Source organism: Tursiops truncatus, chromosome 11 (genome assembly GCF_011762595.2).
Source record: "Tursiops truncatus isolate mTurTru1 chromosome 11, mTurTru1.mat.Y, whole genome shotgun sequence".
NCBI lineage: Eukaryota > Metazoa > Chordata > Mammalia > Artiodactyla > Delphinidae > Tursiops > Tursiops truncatus.
Window position 1 is genome coordinate 8,411,729 of NC_047044.1, and position 17,990 is coordinate 8,429,718.

At 40.3% G+C, this 17,990-nt stretch overlaps 1 protein-coding gene across 16 annotated transcripts in view; it reads right to left on the reverse strand.

Moving 5' to 3' along the window:
• Nucleotides 1–17,990, reverse strand: part of TNRC6B (trinucleotide repeat containing adaptor 6B) — a 262,411-nt gene that overhangs the window by 83,163 nt on the left and 161,258 nt on the right. For all 16 annotated transcript variants that reach the window (XR_012324172.1, XM_073788147.1, XM_073788155.1 and 13 more), the window contains one exon: nucleotides 1,070–1,157. Coding sequence is in view for 15 of the 16 variants with exons in the window: in XM_073788147.1 (XP_073644248.1) it covers nucleotides 1,070–1,157 (88 nt within the window). In the remaining variant the exon portion in view is untranslated. The remainder of the gene's footprint in view (nucleotides 1–1,069; nucleotides 1,158–17,990) is intronic.

A 17,990-nucleotide genomic window follows, 5' to 3' on the forward strand; every position in this document is an offset into this window, starting at 1 on the left:
AAGGCAGAAATGCAACCGTGCCGAGCCAGAGTCTGCAGTGAAGTGGGGGAAGTTAGCTCAGACAGTGGCCAGGGCAGAGGGGCACGCTCTTCAGCAGAGGGGGCAGGGCGGGGAGGTCTACCCACTCTCTGTTCCCCACAACACTGTCAGGCAAACACTTCAACTAAGACTTGACAGTTGACAGCTGTCAGTCCTATGTCTTTTTTTCTTTTTTATAAATTTACTTATTTATTTATTTTTGGCTGTGTTGGTTCTTTGTTGCTGCGCGGGCTTTCTCTAGTTGCAGAGGGCGGGGGCTACTCTTCATTGTGGTGAGCGGGCTTCTCATTGCGGTGGCTTCTCTTGTTGCGGAGCACGGGTTCTAGGCACGCCGGCTCAGTAGTTGTGCCTTGCAGGCTCTAGAGCGCAGGCTCAGTAGTTGTGGCTCACGGGCTTAGTCACTCTGCGGCACGTGGGATCTTCCTGGACCAGGGCTTGAACCCGTGTCCCCTACATTGGCAGGCTGATTCTCAACCACGGCACCACCAGGGAAGCTCTGTCTTTTTTTCTTTTAGCATCTCTTTTTCCCCAAGCAAATGCCTCAAAGCTGTGCAATACTATCTCCCCCAGAGCATGAAGCAAGCCCACCAGATCCTCTCTGAGGGAGATTTCTTTACAGAATTATCAAAAGGTAGACTCATATAAATGATAATGTTGTAGGTGGACCAGAAGGACAAGATCAGGGCAAATGGCAAGCTTTGAAAAGTTATTCTACAAGCTTAAGAAAATGGAGATTAATCATGACACAAATAAGGAAACAGTACAAGCATTTAAGTGTCGGTAACTCTCTTGCTTTTCTCAGTATTGTTTACTGTTGTTTTCAATAAAATCAGCTATAGCATTAATTTAACATCTACTTTATGGTAACAAATGCAGGTCTTTAACTTTCTCCCACTTTCAAATCTTAAAACTCTTAAGTAAATTAATGCCTCAAGTAGCATTATTAAGATTGTCAGGTATCCAAACTAAGGCAGTTACTTATTCTAGATGCTTGGCTACGTAAAGACAGACTTTAATTGGTAAAACCCACCTTCTGAGTGGCTTCTTTTTTCTTTTTATCCTCTTTCTTCCTTTTCTTGTCTTCCATTAACTGTTCTTCCCTTTCTTGCTCCTTCTCTCTGTTAAAGTAATGTTACACAAGGTTAAACATCTCTATCCACAGTTTATTTGTGTAGCAAATTAAATGCTTATAGATGGTAGGCAAGGCAACAAACATTTCATCTCTGACTGAGCAGAGCACAGTATTCTACTTAAGCTAGGAGGATACATAAAACTCACCACATTTAGTTATCCCCTTTATTTTGGTTTGTAACCCCCTTTGCAAAACATGACATTAAGTTTGGTTTTAAAGAAACCCATTAAAGAGAGGCTTTATAATATCTTCCTAAACACACACACACACACACACACACACACACACACACACACGAGATTAATGTATTTCCACTCAGCAAAGAACCTGATTTGAATATATGACAACATCCAGTTGGCTTCTGACAATATTCCTCACAAATAATGCAGAACATAACTTCAGTTTTGGTACACAGGTATTTATCATAACTTAGGTGTCTTCCCATGACAGCTTCAGAGCGGTGAACATAAAACCCTATGTTCTAAATTCCATATTTTTCTTCTGCATTATTAACACTGTATGTTTTACATGTTTTCTACTTGTGTTTTTAAGGCAGTATTGAAGGTCCTACAAACCCATGTATTCCCTATTGGGTGATTTGACAATTAAGATCATCAGGTTTTGCTCTCCTCAATTAAAATAATACATAAAAAAAATCTAGTTGAAGAAACATGCTGAATCCTAAGAAACTGTAACTTATACCTCACATTTGAAAAATAACTGTAAAATGTAATATTTATTCTACTATATATTATATTCTTACATATAGTCTAATATTCTAATATATATAGAAGGCTGTCAACTTCTATGTATTGACTGGGAAAAATTCATAAACAACCACTGGTGTAACCTTGTGGTGTAGCCACAAGGCAGGAAACTCCAGACGCCATGCTTATTGAATTTCAGAGCTGGAAGGAGAGTTAGGGATCCAGCCCCCAGTTCCAACCTCTGAGCAGATGCTGCCTGCAGTACTTGTGATTTTAGGTGATCCGACACACCGAGTCCACGGTTGCACAGATATCACCTAGAAAAAGGCTAAATTAAATGTCAGAGAAATTAAAGAAAAATGTTGAATGTTTGCAGACGTGACAAAGATCACAAAGATGGTCCTTGAAGGACTCAAGTTTGGGGAGTGAAACTCACTCAACCTACCTAAAAGGAACTGAGGACCCACACTGAGGCACACTCTCATGAATAGGTAAATAGTGCTTTATTTATAGAAAACAAGAACTAATAAACAAACAAAAAATAAGTGCTTTACCTATATATCAAGTTTTCAGTGGCTCTTTCTACATTCACAAATACTGCCCTTTCTCCTTCTGTATCTCTGGGCGTTAATATACAAAAGCCTAAAGTCCACGATTCATAGGCCAAGGCAACTTCCATGAACACTTCAAAAATAAAATCAAGGAAGAGATTTTATTGTAATTTCCTTAGGTTTAAGGCTGGATTTCTTTGGAGTCAGATTGTGTGCCATCAGCCTAAGTGTGAAGTTCTTGGTGAAAATCCACTTGCAGCCATGGACTGCTTTAAGAAAATGGACTTACGAAAATTGGCAAGATAGATGTTGACCATCTAAGGTAGGCTGGCCACAGATCCTGTTATATTTGGCTCCTACGGCCTCTCGCTTCCTCTGGCTGCAAATGGAAGAAGATGGGGTTCCTCATGACCCAGTTACTGTAACTTGATTTCCATATTTTAAACTAAAACTGACTACAGAAAAAGAGCAACCACAGCCTGAATATCTCCTGTTTAAATATTCAATGCTCTAAAAAGCATTAAGTTGCAAAACTAAAAGTTTATTTTTTAAATGCAATGTAGAAAAATAAAAAGCAGTCTTTTTTTTTTTTTAGAATTGTGTGATCCGTTTTATACATTACTATTTCAATATGTCAAGTGATAAACATTGGAAACAGAAGATAAAGCAGTAAGTCTTTAATGAGACACCTTTTTAAAAAACAACTAAGCTTTTCAAATATTTTTTCCTATAAACAGGTAATTCAGGGAAAGGGACTGAAATTTATGTTCACTACAAGCAGATTTATTTCCAAAACAAATATTTTTCAAAGCTTTCCTGGAGACAGGCTGTGCTTTCACCCTGATCTTTTACTCCGTGTGTTGGTAGAATTGAGTCTTCTCTTTAAATTTCACTTCCTTAGGAAGAATTTATTTTCCCAAACCAAGCCTGACTTAAAAACCTACCATTTGCTTAATAATGAATCAGAAAGTGTGGGGTTCACTTTTCTTCTAATTCGGTTGTGCTCTATCTTGGCTGCACGTTAGTACCATTTGGGGAGCTTTAAAACATCTCTATGCTGCATCAGAGCCTAACAGGGGTGAAGAGGGCATCCATGCAGGGAAGGCATCTATGGTGGTGGTGATGGGAGATCCATTACATATGGGGGATTGACCAATAAGTAAATATATTAACGATGATGACAATCAGGTTTCTCACTACTGAAAAAAGGAGTTACCAAATGGAAAAGGAGAAATCTCAAATGAACCCTGTAACGTTGGATCAGAATTAGTTATTGGCATGAACTCATGATTTTTAACACATACAGACTGACATAACAAAAAAAGTAGATGTAACTTTGTGTGCCCATATGTGTATATTTCCTTCATGTATGCAAACACACACGCTTATTGTCTAGCTCTATCACTGAGAGGGCTTGGGAACAAGCAACGTCCAAATACTGTAGGTATAACACACCTCGAACCCAGATTATGTCTTCTAAATACCATTCTTTACTAAGAGAACCAGAGTTCTTTGGAAAAAGAGCTAATTTGGGGGCTTGAACATGGAACACACAAAATGAGCCTGGAATGCCTATTTGCCAAGAAGCAAGGAAATCTACAAATGATGGGACACGTCAAATGGTCACAAAGGCTTGAAGGGGCTCCTACAAGCTACATCTGGGACAATATGACAATAAAAATAAGTAATGATAGTAACAGATTACAGGCCATTGCATAAAACAGGAAAACATCAGTCTATACAGATAGAAATAAGTAAATGAATACATTGAAAATGACAAGGAATGTAATAGAGTTTTAAAGCATCACACCATAAAAATACTTACTGATTATAAAAGAGAAAATAGTAATTATACAGAGGAGAAGCCTGGCAGACACTACCTTAATCAATAATCTATGTGAATATCAATAATGGGACAAACTGAAATTATGAGTCACCTGATTGGATGCTCTGAGAACACAGCATCACTCCTATGATACGTATAACCTGAATATCATCACGAGGAAACATCAAACAGCCCCAAATTGAGAGACATTTTAGAAAACTACTGGTTTGCAATCTTCAGAAGTTTCAAGGTAATGAACACTAAGGGAAGATTGGGGAAGTGTTCCAAATGGAAGGAGACTAAAGAGATACAACCACCAATTGCAAAGTGTGATCCTTTTGCTATAAAGGCCATTACTGGGGCCAGTGTTAAACCTTGAAAAGGAGCTAAAGATTAAATGGTAGTAATGTATCAGTGTTAATTTTTTTTTGATGGTTTTATTGTGCATATATAGGAGACTGTTCGTGTTTTTTAGAAATACACTAGTATTCTAATTATTGGGGAAAGGATGCATGTGATGGGACATTGGGTCAGCAATTTTTTTTTTTAATTATTAAGGGAAAAAAGTGTTGTGTTTTTTTCCCCAAAATCATAGTTGTAACTTTTCAGTAAGTTCAAGGTTGTTTCCCAAAACAAAACACCAAAAAACAAACATCAGTAAAACCACTGCCCAGGCAGTACTCCAGATCAATTACATAGGAATCAATGGGGTTTTTTCCCCACAGCCCCCACCCCCCACAGCCCCCACCCCCAAGTGGTTCTAACATGTAGTTGGAGTTGAGAACAACTACTCTAAATTCCTGTGCTAAGCCTACACTTTAAAACATATCTATTTATACTTCAAAAATCAAACCTCCCATACAACAATCAAATACAAATGGCAGGGACTAGGTGGGTCTCAGTTAACCTTCAAATACTTCTAGATCTAGAAGCAGGAGAAATCATTGATACTTTCCCCCATCTCTAAATACACAACCAGATACAAGCGTAAACACTGTAATCGAGAATAAATCTACAATGATAAAAAGCCAAAACTACTCTTAAAAAATGTCCAAAGTGAAGAAAATCAACAGTTTCCTTCTTTCTTCTTCTTCTTCTTTTTTCTTTTTTTATAAATAACCATTAGTTGCAAGAAGTATGTACAAGTGAGTTTTATTTTGTTTTGTTTTTTTTTTGCGGGCCTCTCACCGTTGTGGCCTCTCCCGTTGCGGAGCACAGGCTCTGGACACGCAGGCTCAGAGGCCATGGCTCACGGGCCCAGCCACTCCGCGGCATGTGGGATCTTCCCAGACCAGGGCACGAACCTATGTCCCCTGCATCGGCAGGCGGACTCTCAACCACTGGGCCACCAGGGAAGCCCACAAGTGAGTTTTTTTTGAGAAAGGCAATATCTGAATAAAAGGGGAGATTATCCAATATTCACCTGAGCTGAGGCAGAGCAAGACTCCTGTTTTGCATGCAAGTTCAGAACACTGAAGAATAACGATGCTGACATTCCTAAAAACCTGCTGCTTCTCACATCCAAAGCCTCCAAGGGTCTGAGGCCATGCTGGGGATGTCCAGAGCTGTAATATCCAGATGACAATTCCCTCGAGCTGACATCCAGGGCCATTCACAGTACAGTTCCAAATTCTACACTTCCCTCATCCACTGTGCAGACCTGACACAAAAACCTTCCTCCTTTTTGTTGCCCAATGACATCTTACCCCGTTGTCAAGCCTTAGCTCAATATCTGTCTGCTTCAATAAAGCCTTCCCTGACAACTCCAATTCATAAGAAACTCGCCCTCCTCTGTACACCTCACCACCTCTGCCGTGCCTCTTGTCTGGCCCTCGAGGGGTTCCAAGGCAGATGCTATCAGTCGCTGGCAGCACCAGAGCATGTAAAATGACTTTTCTATAGCATGGCTGCTTTGACCAGGGCTCTGGGAGAAAGAGCTGGTTTGGGGGCTCCTCTGTGTCTCACTTCCCTTCTACCAGGATGCCCAGGAACTGACCCATTTCTTTAACAAACATCTGTGAGCTAGGCACTTTCCTAAGCACTGGAGATCAGCAGAAACAAAACCAAACCCCAGCTCTCGGGCGGGCTTACGTTCCAGTGGGGTAGATAGGCATCAACCAAGATACGACGAAGTACACGTATCAAATATACATTTCAGGTGGCAACAAGTGCCTCGAGGAGGACGGGGCAGGGTGAGCTGAAGAAGGGTTAGAAAAGGCCTCTCTGATAAGGTGGCCTAGGAATGGAGACCCACGAGGCGAGGGAGATGCGACTACCTGGGAGAGAGCACTCCAGGCAGAGGGAACAGTAAGTGTGAAGGAATGACACGGGGGTGTTTGGCAAGGAGGCTGGAGCAGAGGGAGTGAGGGAGACAGCGGCAGATGAGGTCAGAGAGGGAGCAGGGCTCTCGTGAGAGTGACTGCACTTTTCAAACTAACCGGGACACATCTCCTGATAACTGAGTAAGGAAGCAACCTGGGACTGGGGTGCACACACATAACCAACACTTCCGATACCTCTAATTCTCACCTTCAATGAAAAGGCCCATTTCTCCCCTCCGGGTCAACACTTCCAGAGCTCCTGCTTCTGTCCCAGGGGCTGGCATGCCTCCCTCAGAGCACCCATCACACTGTAGAACAGCAAGCCAAATAGGTCTACGTTTGCTACCAATGAAGTCTCTGGACGCAGGGGAGTTGCCCTTTCTCTTATCATATGCACTGAGCACAAATACCAGGACACACTAGGCCCTCTACTAAATGTTACCAAAATGCATGATTACGGAGCAAGCGACACTTTTCTATCCCTTCCGTGGGACACGTGTTCAAGAGAAAAGCCTCAAAGCACCTAATTAAATCACTTAACAAACATACGCTGAGTTACTATTATGTGCCAGGTCTTATTCTAGGCACTGGGCATGTAACAGTGGCCTCAGAGGCTGACAGTCTAGACAGAGACAGACACACACATATACAACACCAGGAAATCATTACAAATGCCATGAAGAGAATAATGCTGGGAAAGGGGCTAGAGAGTGACCAAGAGGGAAGGGACAGGGACGATGGTGAGCTACTTTACACAAGATGCTCCCAGAAGGCCTCTCTCAGGCAGTGAGAGACCGAAATGCAGAAAATTATCTGGGAGAAGCGTGACCAACCAGGCTGAGAGAACAATAAACACAAGGGTCCTGAGATGGGACAGTGCATGGTGTGTACTTGGGGCTTTATTTTTTGGGGGGAGGAATATTCTTCTCTCTCCCTTCCCCAACCCCCCACAGCAAAACCCCACACACACCCTTCAGAGTTTTCTGTACTTATCTTGTAATAGTCCTTGCTCACATCAAAAGAACTAGGCATTCCATTTCTTAAAAGCTTCTGTTCTACGTCCGTCCTTCCTTCCTTCTTTATCTCAGTGCCCACTTCACGCCAAGCACTGTGCTAGAGGCCAAGATCCAGCAGCAAACTAGATGCAGTGCTGTTGTCCTCCTGGAGCTCTCAGTTTAAATTTTTGTGTGTGTGATAATTTTTAAAATTTTTTATTTATTTATTTTGGCTGAGCTGGGTCTTCGTCGCGGGGTGCAGGCTTCTCTAGTTGTGGCACGTTGGCTTAGTTGAGGCATGTAGGATCTTAGTTCCCCCACCAGGGATCAAACCCGGGCCCCTTGCGTTGGCAGCATGGAATCTTAACCACTGGACCACCAGGGAAGTCCCTCAGTTTAAATTTTTAAACAGCTGCATCTCGCCTCACAGTTCAGACAACATCTTCAAGGGAGGAACCTCTGCTCTTGCTCTGCGCTCCATCTTTACCAGCACTCTGGGGTACTCTGAAGACAGGTTACAGTGCCATTGGTGTTTTGAAAGTACCAGAACCTTGGATATGTGAATTCATAGTTTGTAATAATCTAGGTAAGAGATCAACTTCTTCCCACAAACTAGAATCATGACCAATGATTCCTGAATTGCTCAAACCCAAACCCATCATGCCTCAAACATCAAGTAGAGGTAGGACTGACAATTTCATACTTGAAAGCAGTAATCACCAATATGCTGACTGGAGTGTAAAGATACTAAGAACCTCAATTCAGCTAAACAGACAGGGTTCATCTTAACAGGAAAATGTGTTCAGATATAAAGAGCATCTTTCTTTTCTTGAAGGTGGGGATAACTGGCCACAACACCTGATGCTCTCTGGTCAGTAAGTGTGGCGGCACCTTTGGTCCCAGTTCCTAACCAACTCTACACAATTGAGGCAGACAGACCCGAACGGATACAACAGATCCATCCAACATGTGAAACATGCCAGAAGCAAACCAATACCGTAAAAGAACAAGCTATCAATACATCAACAACTTGGATGAATCTCCAGGGAATTATGGTAAGTGAGCCAATTGTTGTAAGGGAGTCCCAAAAGCCAATCCCAAAGGTTACATCCTGTATGATTCTATTTACAGAACATTCTGAAATGAATGTTGCTGTCATGAATGCTGTCAATGAATGAAGTAGTTGTTAGGGATTGAGGGGTTGAGGTGGGGTGAGGCAGGGTGATTATAAAAAAGGGTGACACTAGTGGTCCTTATGGTGATGCATCTTCTGTATCTTGTTAGTGGTGGTGGATACACGAACCTACATGTGACAAGACTATAGAACTAAACACACACATACACAAATAAGCACAAGTAAAACTGGGGAAATCTAAATAAGATCGGTGAGTTATATCTGTCAGTATCTTGGCTGTAATACTGTACCACAGTTCTGCAAGAAGAAACCATCGGCAGAATCTGGGTAAAAGGTACCTGGAATCTCGACGTGTTATTTCTTACAACTGCATGTGAATTTACAATTATCTCAATAAAGATATTAATTTAAAAAAAAGAGCCTCAAACATTGACTCATCTTTTAGTTATCTGTTTAAAATTTTTTAAGGACTTCTACTTTAAACAATTCTTTTAACAGCTCTTTATGAAAGTCACATAAGAGTCAAAAAGAATTTTAGAAAACATTTTAGTCCTGACATTCACAGAAATGCATTCCGTCAAATATTCTAGAATCTACCCTTCACTCTAATGTATTCAAATTGTTACAGTTTTATCAGTCAAGGTTCCTTGCGTCTTCAGTACGTTAGATTTGTGATAAATATGATACCACAGGATATTTAAAATGCTCCTCTACCATGCAATTCGTAACATCATCCTTCTACTGAGAATTTTAGTGCTGTACTAGTAATAAAAGCTATTATTTGACTTTGCGGTGGATAAGTGCATCAATTCAGCCAATATCAACTCCAAGCCCCTTCTGGCCTATTTCCCAGACTCCCTTACAACTAGAGATTGAAATGTGACTTATGTCCTGCCAATAAGTTGCGCTCGTGCATGACTTTACTAGGGAACTGACAGGGCACAGGGCACCCCTCTTCTCAGGGAGCAGACATGATGTGGTCCTGGAGCCAAAACCTCTAACAGCGGTTTCCTGAATGTACAGTAAGAGGAAAAAGCTCCCGTGGGGCCGCCAGTTCCGTGGTGTGATTCCCAAGGATCTGTGAGACAGCATCACCATTTAATAAACCCCTGGCACCAGTGAGAGTGAATTAATTCTATTGTCTGACACTAAGAACTCTGTCCAACACAGATATATATATAAGCTTTCCAAAGCACACGTAATATATGTGACTTGTATAGACGTTTATTTCCTTAAAAGACAAACGGTAATCTCGGCAATTTATAAAATAGTAAGAAAATAACTAGACACAAAAGCATTAACATTCATAACCAATTAAGGATTAATGATACCACACATATCTGGAGTGAGGAAAATTAACAAAAGGAGTGCAATGAAAAGAGTTAAGCAAAGTGCCAGAAGTATCCATTTAGAGTGTTTTTAATTAAAAATGCACACAGAAAGAGAGCATGTTGGAATAAATCCATTTCAGCAGAGGAATTACAAAGCAGGATACTCCAAAGATCTGTGTTGGATTTGTTCTTAACATTTTTTCATTTGCAGGATCTGACTGAGGGAATTTAATGGGATGCTAATGTAATTTGCACATGATATTAAATTAGTAGACAAGGCCAAACAGCACAGAGGCATCAAAATCATTCTAACACTGAGTGGCTCATGGGAAGAAAACAGTAATATTAAACCTAGAAAAATTAAGGTAAGTATATTTTTCATTAATTTAGAGGGATGCAGAAATTTCTCCTGCCTTCAATCGCATTGTGTAATATGCAATAGGCTATTCTTTTGTGTGTCGGCAAGAAAACTAACACCTCTCCTACATAGGACTTACCTTTCTACACGAGGCTGTGCAAAGCAATGCTTCTCAAACTTTAATGGGAATCTTGTTAAAATGCAGATTCTTATTTAGTAGGTGTGGGTTGGGACCTACAATTCTCCATTTCTAACAAGCTGCTGGTTCCTGGACCTTACTTTGAATAGCACAGGTACAATGCACTTACTTGGTTGTTCTTTCTAGGAAATTATGGAATTGTAGTTACTTCTCCAAGGATAAATATTAACCTCATTAACATCAAGCTTATGCCTTGCTATTCCCATCTGTGTTTCAGTGCCAAATTGCACTGTAATCTTCATAAAGATATATTAAAAGTCAATTAAACAACTTGTGTAATACCAAATATGCATAAAATTCAATTGAAACGATGACATCAGGAATAGCTAGGACCAAATGTGTGCAGGCAAAAAATCCATGATGACAGCAAATGTAAGGCATCAATAGTTGAAGGGGACCATCAACTGCAGGGTACGTGCAGGTTTCAGGTATGTCAAACATGAAAAGAATTTGCGTTTCAGAATCAATTAAATATGGCAATAATACTTTTGCATATATAACCTCTGATTCTAAGCATCTCACAAATTCCCCCACTTTCCATAGATGAGGCACATGCAAGGAATAGGTTTATTTGGAATTACTCAAATCAAATAAAGGAAGATAATGCATTTAAAAGACCTTGTTTTCACTTTCAAAAATTCCATGTGGCAAAAGTTATAACCAACAATGCAGGAGGTTTTTCCCTGCGAAACCCTGCAGGGTTAGAATGGTGCCTGAGGAATACCTAATTTGAAATGACTCTTCTTATACTTTATATACTGTTGCCATGCAGCCCAGCAATCTATAACAAAACCTTCTATTCAATCTTAGTGCAGCTGTGTAGGAAGTTCTCTATATTGCTTTGGAAATTACCTCCTTATAGCTCCCACCCACCGGTCCTAAGCCTTCCTTTTCAGACCGCACAAGGTAAGTCTTCTAAATCCGTATTTGTAGTCATCTATCAGGCATCCCTGACGCTTTCTCAGTTCCTTCAAACATTTCACATGTGACCTGGTTTTCTGCCCCCTCACCACTGGGGTCATTATCCCCTAAACATGTCCAGTTTGTCTACACGCATCCAATTATCGGTTAAAGCAGGACCAAATAGAGTAGACCTGCCACTTCTTTGTCCCAGATAATATTTCACTGCCAAAACAGTCAAAGAGCCAGTTTGCCTTCTTAGCAATCACATCTTTCTGAGTTACAGCTACCTCACACCCCTATTTTTCACAGTACTGCTAAGTTACTTCTCCAAGACTGTGTGCACGATCTCACATGTGTCTCTCCCAAAGTCCTCTGTGCCAGACTGTCTGTCGGCCTACCACTGCGGCCTCCTACAGTCTTCCCTGCACTGCAGGGAAAGGGCTGGAACAACATTTCCCAGAATCCCTTTCTCTGTCTGGTCTAGGTTGGACACAGCCAATGAGAGGCTCTCTCTTGGTCTGGAAGGCAGAAGTCAGTATTCTCTAAAAATAGTTGCAAGCAGACACGTAGGCAGCGGCAGACAGGACTTTCCACTTTTACAGCAGCTTCCAGATGAACTGGAGCCATACTGGAGCTGCAGGCAGCCGCTGAGATCACTGCTTCCCTGGGAACCCAGCACTCTACTTTCATCAACAATAACAGTGGTCTCCCTGCATTACCCCACTCCACCCAGACTTCCTAATGGTTGTGTGAGCCTTTAATTCCCTATAAAAAACCTTTTCTTCTAGGAAAGTACAATGGGTTCTACAAAAGAAAAAGCTACCAGAATTAATAAATGACTTTAGCAAGGTTGCAGGATATAAGATCAATATACAAAATCAATTCTATTTCTATATACTAGCAACAAACAATCAGAAATTGAAATTGTAAAAAATCCTATTATAGTAGCATCAAAACTTACAAAATACTTAAGGATAAATCTGATAAAAAAAATGTCCAATCCCTGTACACTGAAAACTATAAAATACTGATGAGAGAAAAATTTTAAAACCTAAATAAGTGGAGAGAGATACTGTGTTCACGGATTGGAAGACAACACTGTTTAGATGTGGATTCTCCCAAAATTAATGTACAGATTTGACACAATTCCTATCAAAATCCCAGCATGACTTTTTTTTTTGTAGAAACTGACCAGCTCTTTTTAAAATTCATCAGGACCCAGAATAGCCAACAAGGTTTAAAAAGAACATTTGGAGGACTCACACAACCTGACACCCAGACTTATTATGAAGGTACAGTAATCAAGACAGCGCAGTATTGGCAGCGGCATAGACAAAAAGTTCAATGGGATAGAACAGATTCCAGAAATAGATTGACACAGAAATGGACAACTGATTTTCAAAAAAGGTGCAAAGGCAATTCAGCAGAGAAAGGATAGTCTGTTTTCAACAAATGGTGGGGTAGCAACTGAATAGCCATATGTTTAAAAAGAACCTCAACCCATACCTTACACCACATACAAAAATTAACTCAAAATGGATCGAAGACCTGAATATAAAACTAAAAGAAAACACAGAAAAGAAAATCTTTGTGATCTTGGGTTAGGCAAATTATTTCTTAGCTACAACACCAAAAGCACAATCCACAAAAGAAAAAAAGCTGATAAAGTTGATTCATCAAAATTAAGGACTTCTGCTCGCCAAAAGATGCTGTTAAGAGAACAAAAAGAGCAGCAGACCGGGAGAAAATATTTGCAAATCACTTGTATGATAAAGAATGTGCGTCCAGATATACAAAGAACCCTCCAAACTCATTAATATGAAAACCCAATTTTTCAAACGGGCAGAAGATTTGAACAGACACTTCACCAAAGATGCACAGATGTGGCAAATAAGCACATAAACAGATGTTCAACATCATCAGTCATTAAGAAAAAACAAATTAAAACCACAGTGAGGTGATACCACATGCATACTTATTAGAATGTCCAAAATTTTTTAAATGGACCATACCAAGTCTTGGCAACTGGAACTCTCTCATGGTGGGAATGTTACGTGGTAACCAGTTTGGCATTTTCTTAAAAAGTCAGACACCTACCACATGACCCAGCCTTTCCTTGCCTAGGTATTTACCCTAGGGAAAAGAAAGCATACATCCGATACAGAGACTTCTAAATGAATTATTCACAGCAGCTTTATTTGAAAGAGCTGAAAACTGTAAACTACTCAACGGTGCATCAACAGGTGAATGGATCAACAATGGTGGGATTGCATACAATGAAACAGTTCGTAGCAATAAGGGGAATGAACTACTGATACACGTAACATGGAGAAAACTCAAAATAATTATGTTGAATGAAAGAAGCCAGATGAGAAGTACTGTGTGTTCCATCTGTATTAAATTCGAGAAAATGCAAACTGATCTACGAGGGCACAAAGCAGACCAGTGGTTACCTGGGGGCTGGTAAGGGGCAGGAAGGGGTGAAAAGGAGGACTGACAAATGGGCAAAAAGAGACTTTGGGGGGATAAAGGATGCATTCCTTATCATGTGTATACACAGTTCAAAATTCAGTGTATTCTGAACACTTCAAATACAGGCAGTTTAGTATATGTCAATTATACCTCAATAAGGGGCTGAAATAAAAGAAAGAGGAAAAAACTCTTTCCTACATGGAATACCTGGAATGGCCTGTTTTCCTGGCAGAGCCCTGACTGTGTACTGGTACCAGTGAGATTTATCAGTTGAAATTTCACGCAGGTTGGGACTTCCCTGGTGAAGCAGTGGTTAAGAATCTGCCTGCCAATGCAGGGGACAAGGGTTCGAGCCCTGGTCCGGGAAGATCCCACATGCCACGGAGCAACTAAACCGTGCGCCACAACTACTGAGCCTGCGCTCTAGAGCCCGTGAGCCACAACCACTGAAAACCACGTGCCTAGAGCCCGTGCTCCGCAACAAGAGAAGCCACCGCAATGAGAAGCATGCGCACCGCAACGAAGAGTAGCCCCTGCTCGCCACAACTAGAGAAAGCCCGTGCAGCAATGAAGACCCAATGCAGCCAAAAAATAAATAAATAAACTAAATAAAAAAAAAATTTCACCCAGGTTGTGCACACTGTTCCCTAAGATGGCAAATCTTTAAATTGGAGCTTCTGCACGGATAATGTTCCTATGAGTGTAAAGTTTCATTTTTAAGTGCAATGAAGCCTCCTGTAAAAGAAAGCTTAATAAGGCAAATGTCTGAACTTTTAGACCTTTATATTTCATTGCTTTAACACTCTGGATTGCTATAAACTACCAGCATGTTCACTGGGATTTTCTCCTGATGTTTCCATTCAGTTGGTAACACCTATATGGTGTGTTCATATTATAACTGAATCAAATCTGCTAATTTTTCAACCATTCTTTTGGTTTTGCTTGCCTCAAACTAAGGTTCTTCAAGCTCAGAGGACCCCTTAGGTTTTAAAGAGCTAAGATTTGGTGAATAAATCTTTGTTAACACCATCTCACATTTTACTCCTGAATGTACTTTCCCACACGCTACAATTAACATGCTAGGTTCCTAAAGACAGCCTGAAATTAGGAGTAGTTTTACAAGTACCCGAACAGGCTAAGGAGCAGCATCAGGATGAGGGCTATACCACATACTCTAATATTTATATCCTGGAACCACTAAAAACTATGTTTAAACCTTAAGGGCCAGACAAACACACAAAAGCCAGAGAAACACTCTACCCTTAGGATTCAACAGCAAAGAAAGCGAAAAGAAACAAGGTATAGGAGTCCAAGCCAGGGTTCCGGAAACCACTATAAAATAGTGATGAAACACAGTTCCTCAGCAGAAAAGAAAATAAGCTTATCAATCAGAACCCACAGTGTGAGGCACACGTTATTTAGGGGAAGAACTGACAACTTATTAACAGTAGATAGTGGGGCTGCTTTCACAAACATTTACGTGCTTTTGTTGTTATACTGCTTTTCCAGCCTTCTCTGCCTGCTTCCATGCATGGTCAAACACAATCACTATATATTAAGAGAATAAAGTATAATAACTGATCTTTGAAATCAGTAAGATTGTTAGCAATTCAATCAAAATCACAGTAAGTGGAAACTCCATTAAAAGGCAATTTTAAAGCAATTAAAATGTGACATGAGAGTATGCGGTGTCCACATGTATCCAGGAGGACTCAGTGGCCAGGATATCAAAATGCCTGAAGTGCTTCCACATGTCTATCCCCAGCAGGGCCTCATCTCTGAAGAAGCTGAGTCAGAAGCCTTGGTCTGAGGTTCGGACCCTTGTGTGTGCACTCCCAATGGAACGGTCTGGAAAGTTTGGAGAGATTGTGGAAGGTCTGTTGCCCACCTACACAGGAGAAGGGAGTTGGGAAGTGTGTGCCCTCAACTGGGAGCCATTATCTTCAGGCTCTGAACCCTCTCTCACTGACCAAGCCACTTTCTCGGGGCTATGTGTGCAAGCCACTTGCACACATAAGAAACAGGGCTAAACAGCATGCATGAAAATCTTTAAAAGCATTACTCAGATCTAAGGGGGGGAGAAAAGAAGGGAATTCAAACAATAATCCATTTGGCTCTCCTCTGACCAAGGTGGGAGGGGTCTTATCATATTGCAGGCCTCCAGGGAAAGTGATTTTTGCACATCTTTCTAGATCTGTGCCTTAAGAGAAAGCCAAACATTTTATTCAGAAATTAAAATGGAAGAGATTTGGCCTTTCCTCAGAGATCACACAGTATACTGCAAACAGTGAGTGAGACAGGCAGTGTGTAAGCTTCCTGATTATAAAGCATCACTATCACTTTATTAAGTCTGTGCCTGTTATTCTAATTCTGGAAATCCTCTGAGAAAGGGTGCTATTTGTGACACTTATCTTGGTATCGAAAAATTAGCAGAGAAGGAAATCAACTCTGAATTCAGGATTCCACAGGTGACAGTCGTACCCTACTTCTCAATGCTCTTAATTTGTGCTCTATTTTCAGAATAGTAAAAATGGAAAGTCATGTTCTTGTGTGCCGGTTATCATTTAAACCTAGCAAGTTGAATGATAATAACTGAGTTACCTTGAGGGATATGTACATTTCTGAAAGATAAGCATGTTTAATAAGTAACCAACTACAGAGTAAAAATAACTCGTGAACTTACATGACCCATTTTTTCAATTAAAATTATACAACAGTGGGAAAATGACTCAAAATTTAAAATACGATTTACATACAGCCTTTTGGGAACAACTAAGCCAACATGTACCTGTGCTTGATGCTTCAAAATCAGATACAGGATGCCTAATTCCATTTAAGATGATATTCAAGGCACAGTTTTGTACCTAATTTCTACTTAGGTAATCTGAGGAAAATTTTTAGAGAGTAATTTACTACTGTAATCTTTAATAGCATCACCCAAATCTAAGGAATTTCAAATCTATGTTTTTAATACTCTTAGTAATAGCTAAGTGTAAATATCATGTTTTTCTGAGAGAACACTTAAATTTCTCTTAAGCAAGGGATCAAGATCTTTTTTTTCCTGCAGTTAAGAATTACGCTTTCTATATATCAATTGAGTCTAGAGATTCTCAAAGAATGTATGCAGTATTTCTGTATTTTTTTGTGTGTTTCAGGACCCTCAGTTTCCAACATCTTCAAAGTTCTTTTGATTCCACCTCCCACAACCCCATATCCAAGCACGGTCAATTACAAGCAGAGCCCTCTACCAAGGTCACCAGGTGAAGAGAAAACACATAATCTTTGAAGTCTGACAGTTTCAAGATCAAATTACATGTATCTCTCAAACACTAATGGTAGGAACTTGGGCAAATTACCTGGCTTCTAAGTCAGTTTCTGCATCTATAAAATGGGGGTTATACTAGTTATCTTGAAGACTGGTTGTGCTGATTAGATATGATGAATGAAAGCACCTTACAATACCCAGCTATCGGCTGCTGCTGCTGCTTCTGGCAGCAGTGTCTTCCCCCTTCTCCTCCATATCAAGCATCTATTATGCATAAAGCACCAGATGAGGGGCTATGGGTGATACACAGGGGGTATGAGATACACACCATTTCTGAGACACACTCAAGAACCACCATGACTCTCTAGAGAATTAGACCCATATCTCAACACCTTACATGAAAATAAACTCCAGATGAAGGAAAGGTTTAAATATAAATGAAAGAAGGAAGGAAGGAAATCATTAAAGCACTGAAGAAGCTGGCTAATTTTTCTTTTCATAATCACAGAGTGAACAAAGACTTTCTAACTATGATACAAACTCAGATCTCATAAACAAATGATTGCTGTATCTATATAAAATACAGATATTTAAAAACTTTAAAATAATTATTATGATAAAACCCACCAGGAGCAAGATCAGTATTTGCTGGGGAAAATATATTAGCAATTTATATGACAAAGAGCTAGGTTCCATAATACATAAAGAGCTCCTCCAAATCAATAAGGAAAAGGCCAACAATCCAATAGAAAAGTAG